This window comes from Musa acuminata, chromosome BXJ3-2, assembly GCF_036884655.1.
Source record: "Musa acuminata AAA Group cultivar baxijiao chromosome BXJ3-2, Cavendish_Baxijiao_AAA, whole genome shotgun sequence".
NCBI lineage: Eukaryota > Viridiplantae > Streptophyta > Magnoliopsida > Zingiberales > Musaceae > Musa > Musa acuminata.
Window position 1 is genome coordinate 954102 of NC_088350.1, and position 6876 is coordinate 960977.

At 36.2% G+C, this 6876-nt stretch overlaps 1 protein-coding gene across 1 annotated transcript; it reads right to left on the bottom strand.

Moving 5' to 3' along the window:
- Window positions 1-232: 232 nt before the first annotated feature.
- Window positions 233-5956, bottom strand: LOC104000742 (peptidyl-prolyl cis-trans isomerase CYP22). The gene is made up of 7 exons (XM_009422864.3): window positions 5632-5956; window positions 5514-5537; window positions 3018-3105; window positions 1852-1944; window positions 1148-1180; window positions 800-856; window positions 233-570 (listed from the first exon to the last, which is right to left on the bottom strand). Exons 1-7 carry the CDS (start codon window positions 5853-5855, stop codon window positions 460-462), a joined length of 630 nt encoding a protein of 209 aa, XP_009421139.2. The 5' UTR covers window positions 5856-5956; the 3' UTR covers window positions 233-459.
- Between the last annotated feature and the right edge of the window lie 920 nt (window positions 5957-6876).

The window sequence follows — 6876 nt, forward strand, 5'->3', positions numbered from 1 at the left end:
AAGGATACAATAAGAGATGGGAAGGCATACAAAGGAGTCACTAGAATTTAAAAAAACAATATTTTTAAATACATTTTAATTAAATCTTTTCCAATTAATTGATCCCCTTATCCAATAAAAGACCGAGAAAATCAAAGCTTGGCTATGTGAAAGACCAATCAGATTATCATAATTATGACAGCAGGAAACTTCGGCACACCCAAAAAAGAAAAAAAGTTGTTAGACATGTTCAGGTAGAAGCTACACAGAAGCAAAATAGCATACAGGCTAAGTTCATGATACTTGGCTGCTGTAGGTTGGTTGGTGCCATTGCGAAAAATTAAATATTTCTCCTGTCGGTAGTGAGATACACCAACCTGACATTCTCAACACCGGATCTCTACAAGTTTCGGATAAATGGAAGACAAATTTCAATACACTGAGGACATGTTAATTACCAGTTTCTGTGGTACATACATTCTACATCTCTCCACATTCAGATATTAGGCACGCGAGCTTTGGCCGATTGTTTGGTCCAGTAGCAACATTCTCGATCTTCCTAACAACCAAGAGACCTTCTCCCAGAACCCTCTGCAATGGAGAACAAAAACTGATTAAGACATTAGTTCAAATTGATCTCGTTTTGTGATGATAAAATTCACTGAAGAGCTCTTGTAATGTGAATCACTGCGCTTTGTAAGACTATGGCACCATGTAATACTAATGCCATGTAATACTAAGGCTTCGTTCATCAATTTCTCTGTGCTTAAACACCAACTATTGGAGCAACTGAAATAATTTTGAGAAAAAGAAAACTTACCCCGAAGACTACATGCTTATTGTCTAGCCAATCACATTTTGCACATGTAATAAAGAACTGCAGGCACAAGAAACCAAATAAGAAGTGGTCGGAAGTGGAAAAGACATGCGTTTTGCAGAAATACCTTCTCAAGTCTCAATTTAAAGGAACAAGTCAAGCAAAAGTTGAAGCTTACCCTCAATAAAAGGTGTCTTCTATGATTTAATTTTTAAAATTCTCTATCCTATAATTTGCTAAAATAAAAGGTGTCTTCTATGATTTAGCTTTTTAAATTCTCTATCCTATAATTTGCTAAGTCTTAAATCGGAGATATTGAAATCATTGAAGTGGAGTAAGACATACAAATACCTGACAACCATTAGTGTTTGCTCCACTATTTGCCTGCAAAATTATGATAAGAAAATTACTAATGAGTACAGCAATGAAGTTAATTGCATGTGGAGTTGCATTGGTCTAAAAAGTTACACCAAGCTGTTACATAGCAAGTGAAGCCTACAAGCTGAAAATGCACCAAACAGGTTACTTTGTTGAAGATGAACTGCATAGTTAATGACACTCTGAGAAAGTGAAAGGAGAAAAATTACACAATCTTACCAAGATTTTTAACTCTCTACATATGAGACCGTACAGTAAATATGACTACTAGCAGCAAATACCAAATAATCTCATAGTGATCAATAATGACAGAATTACAGTTATCAGACACAGAAGCTACTCTAATAAAACGACTTTCTCAACAAGCCTTTTAAACAAGTAAACCATACAAAATTCTTTATTCAATATTTATAAGTGGTCAGTCAGAATATGAAGCCTACCAAAGTACTGCATAGTAAACACATTGCACATGACACACGTGCTACACTATTTAACAATTGCTATATGCAATAAATAAGCTAAAAGAAAAGAACAACAAAATGTGAACTCTGAAAAAAAAATAAATGAACAGAAAGGAAGAACTATTAAAACCTATAAATTAGACAAAAAGATCCAAACAGAAAGAACCAACAAAATTCGAGCAATTAATAAAATAAGAGCTGCATAAGACTACATACCATAGATAGTAGGCCAGGACCAGTATGCTTTGCTATAAAATTTTCATCCTCAAACTTGCTCCCATAGATACTTACACATCCACTTCCATCACCCTGCAAAATCATGAACATATTCTTGTCAAATAAGATGAGAGCTTCTTAGATAAAGTAAGCAGCACGAGTCATCATATAGAGGATTATTTTGCATAGTTCACAATGCCATCTGATTCCAATGCGATATAGCAGACCCATATTAGTATGTACAAGACCAATCCTACTTCAGAAGATCTTTCGGCTGTATGGCTGGAAATGAATGGAAAACAGCATGATTAAACTCAATCCTTGATGACCGATTTTGGCCAATTTTCCAATTTTATAGCCTCAAAAGTAGCAAGAGAAGAGGGAATGAAGGGAACTAGAAGAAGATCAAAGAAAAGACTAAGAACGTGAAAAGAAAACACACTGTTGTTTTCTTTTCGTTGCAAGCCGCACATTTTCCGTCTACCACCATTTCATCCATCATCATATAAGATATGGAGAAAAGATTATAGTAGACATTTGCCATCTACTACCTTGGTCAATTTTCTATCATTTTATACTCAAAAGGTACTACCAAAGACTTATTAAATATGCAACCTTGAGCATATTTTATTTTCAAAATACACTCACCAATCAACATTCTTAGGTATTTGGTGCCAAAAATATGCTTTCTAATAGCTCTCATAAAACATTCAAGATCAAAGGGTATATGTTGTTCATACAACAAATGACCGGACATATCCACTTAAATTATCTTGTTTTTATTGTCTCAGCAATATCCTCTTCAATCTGATCCCAATTTTCTTGATTTGTATTTCTAATATTTTCTGCCACTTCAATTATACCGTCAGTTCTGTTTCTAATGTAGAAAAAGTTGTAATACACACATTCCCTCTTCAAGATTGGTCCTACTTATTTTGATAACCAAATTTTGTCCAATTGTAAAAATCCAAGTTGCATTAGTGTGCATCTCAAAAAAAAAAAAGAAACTAGCATAAACTTCGACATAGCTGTCTTGTTTCAGAGATAAAAGAAAAAATCACAAATGATAAAACTAATCTTAAGAACGCAAATTTAACATTTAGCTGTAGATAAAGTGTGAATAATACTTGCAATGATGTTCGAAGAATTAAAGTTAAGAAACCTACCTTCAGAAAATCACCTGCCTGAATCATGAAGTCCTTAATTATGCGATGGAACTGGCATCCCTTGTAACCAATTGGTAAGTTCGCCTTTCTGCAACACATTATCATGATATGGTTCTTAACAACATAATGCACTTTATGTGCAAGGAATACATCATGATGTAAGAAAAGGTGATACTAGTTATAAAAGTCGATATTATTCCTACCCTAACTTGAGTTGACCCTTTCAAAATGTTTTACGCCCTCCGACCTTCACAATATACAGATGATCTCTAGGCTACCTAGATGGCTGCATGGATTGAAATATAGAAACTTGTTGAGTGTAAGTGTCCCAGTGTCCTTAGATTACTAAATTTGTACTAATGAACACATGCCCGAATATTACCAATAGCAAGATGCTTCCAAGCCCAAGCAGCAGAAAGAGAAACTCCAACTAAGGTGTCAGGCTTGAGAAGAGTCATGGTTCCCCTCAACTCATAGAAAAGGATTTGCATAGAGAAGGGACAGGAACTCTCGAATAAACTGAAAAAGATATCTTAACATTCTTGTAAGCTCATTTGATAATAAGTATCATCCAAGTTTCATGTTTGATTTGACCAACCATAGAAGTTAAAAGTGCAATATAACATCCAAGGCACTAAAAAATAGTTCAAAATTTCTCAATGAGTTTTTTAGTAGGAAATCTCATAGGTCAAAAGATAGAAGGCAATTAAATTCTAAAGTTGAATATTGTCCCAAATTAATTTGTCTCTCACGACCAAAACATGGTTAGCATTCTGTAAACTTCGTCGAAACTTGATTGCAAGTGCCTATAGGACAAAGGAGTTCATTGAAATGTTTCTAGACAAGTCACTTAAGAAATAAAAAGAGATAATTGTGTTCATTTGGCATACCGCTTGAAGCAAATCACTCACACTTTTTCCCTCATATTCTTCTTCCTCTACGATTTTACATATCATTTTTGAACCAAGCAACAGACTAGCAATAAGGCCACCATGTACTCTAAAAGTGCTTTCACTAAAATGCTGGTTTTTATGTCTAGATTTCTACTTGAGTAGAAAGTCCACAGATGTAATTGGATATATGAATATTGATTTTCAATGAACCTGACTTCACCTGGTTTCTGAGGATCTGAATGACAATCAACCAAAGTTGGTTTTCCTAATGTGATAGTAGCTTGGTAATGGTATCTAACAGATATTTTGGCTTCTGACCCCTTAAATCATAGAATTATTCCAAATCATAGGCTTGCAGATGTTCTTATTCTGTAAACACATAATATTTTTAATATTTACTAATATTTTAAAGTAATTTTGCCTAGGCCAATTCTGCCTGTTTTCCATCAGTTCTTTTGCTCTTTTACATTTTCTCCTTCATAATAAGCATATCTAAAACTTCTACTAGTTAACCACTCCAAAATCATGTTAATTTAGGAACATGGCACCAACCTGAGAGGCTTGGCATTAGGTTAACTGCTGGTCACCAAATTAGGTGAACATGACTTTCAGTACTCAAACAAAGATGTATCCATATAGATTGGAAAGGCTTGGATTAATATCTTCATGCAACCTAGCTGTTATTGATGAAGTGTCAGTCCTAATAAAGTTTATTCCAAGTTGAACAAGTAGTATAAAATTTAAAATGACTTGACTAATTTCATATTAACTCAATACTGATCGAAGCTAAATTTAGGCTCCCAAACATGAACCAACCCACAAGGCTTAGTCCAAGAAAAAGCTAGTAATCGACTAAGGTCAAAGATACTACAAGCTTTTTCAATCTTAGGTTTAAGAATGTAACACCCAAATTCCAAGAAACTACTAGCTCGAGTTCATGATGTTAAGCCAACAAAAGCAAAGAGAAATAAGATCACTTATGTCATCTCAGATGAAGTTTAAATGAATAAATCTCACCACATATGCACCTGTACATCAACGAGAACATCTGTAGTTTTAAGATAAGACAATGCAAAGTAAATATTGATGAAGATGAAAAATATTTGGGCTCTGCTTGAGTAACAACCCAAAGGTATTCTTCAACTACTGTATCTTCTTTCTTTTCTTTTTCCTTGAGCAACATCCACGTTTAATATTTTTTATAATATGGTATAAATCAAAGACATCTCAACAGGTATCCCCCACGGGGGTCCACCTCAATCCTTTTTCTCTGAGTCATGTGTCTGAACCCTTCATCTACATATTAAGCTGTGGGTAGTGATTTCACAGCCCTAGAACCGCAAATGATGGCCTGCACAATCTCATCTCGTAATTCTCCAAAAGAGCAATAAGTTGTCTATGAAACCCAACTACCCTTCACCCAATTAATCTAGAAGCCTAAATACTTAGTTTAGAATAATTGGACCTCAACCATATTAATCAACTACCATAAGCCAGAAAGTCCACATTTTGTCAAAAGAACACAGAATAATTCGAAATTAAGACAAGTCTCGCACTTGAAATCTCTCAACTTACAACCAACCGTAAAGTTGATGGTGCCTACCTGTATTCTCCAGTGCAGAACTGCCTGCCATCAAAGCCAATAAACCAATCACCAAATTGAGTCCGTATCCTTTTCATTTAGTATCCCTAAGAAATATCAACAGAAAGAGAAGGGAGACCTAAAGTTTTCAGCGGTCTTGGGGACGATGTCGGCGAAGAGCTCCATCTTGATGCGGCCGGCGGGGATGGACCCGATTGTGACGTCGAAGAAGACGATGGGGTTCTTCGGGTTGGGAGGCCTCAGGTGCCACTCCACCGCCACCGTCGGTGTTGCAGCGGCAGTGGCAGCCGCGACCACGACGCTATTGTTGTTGTTGTTCGTTGCAGCGCCGCCGGAAGCCATTGCAGCGCGCGAGAGCGGAGGGTATACGAGGGAAGACGAAAGCGGAAGGGAAAAGCGAGCCGGAGGCACAACTCAGATGACGGTTCTAGAAGACGGATGGAGCCACAACCCTAAACTTGGATTGGGCTTAACTTGGGCTCGACTCGGCCAATTTGGACGACCGATTGCAGTCGCCTTAGGCAATCATGTAATTGGATTGGGTTTAACTTCGGCTCGGGTTAGCCAATTTAGTTGCAATCGCTTTTGGCAATCTTGAACTTGGTTCAAGTTCAACTTGTACCTGGGTGGACCAAATTGGAGGATCAATTGAAATCCCCATAGACAATAATTGGATTGGGTTTAACTTGGGCCTGGGTTAGCCAATTTGGTTGGAAATCGTTTGCAATTGCCTTAGGTAATCCTAAACTTGGATTGGGTTCCACTTAGGCTTAGGTTGGCCAATTTGAAGGATCATTTAGAGTCGCCTTAGGCAATCCTTTAGGATTGAGTCTCAATTGGGATTGGGTTAGCCACTTTGGAGGGTCGATTCCAGTAACCTTGGGCAACCTTCAACTTGAATTGGGTGGTTCACCTTGAGCTTGGGTTGATCATTTTGAAGGATCAATTGCAGGATTATAAGTGTTTAATGGCCTAAAAATATGTCACTTGCGATATATACATGCAATTAGATCCTTATGTTGCAAGTGGAGTTAAATTTAATATGATATGTGTTGCATTTGATTTTAAAATAAATTTTTATTTATATATTATTTGTCTTCTTATAATTGTGGATTAGTGTAAGTGCCCCAACTCTATACACTAATTGTTCTTTTTTTTTTTTTTGGGTTCCTGATAACAATATGTATTAAAAACAAGATAAAATAGAGTATAAAATTAGTCTTTACATGTCAATTATATCTACCACCTTTAATAAGAAGAGAATGGGAGAATAAATGAGGATGGAGTTTGGATAAAGGTATTTTTTATTACCTATACAAATATTGAGTGGGGACGAGTAGCATATTCCCCATCTTGTCCTTGT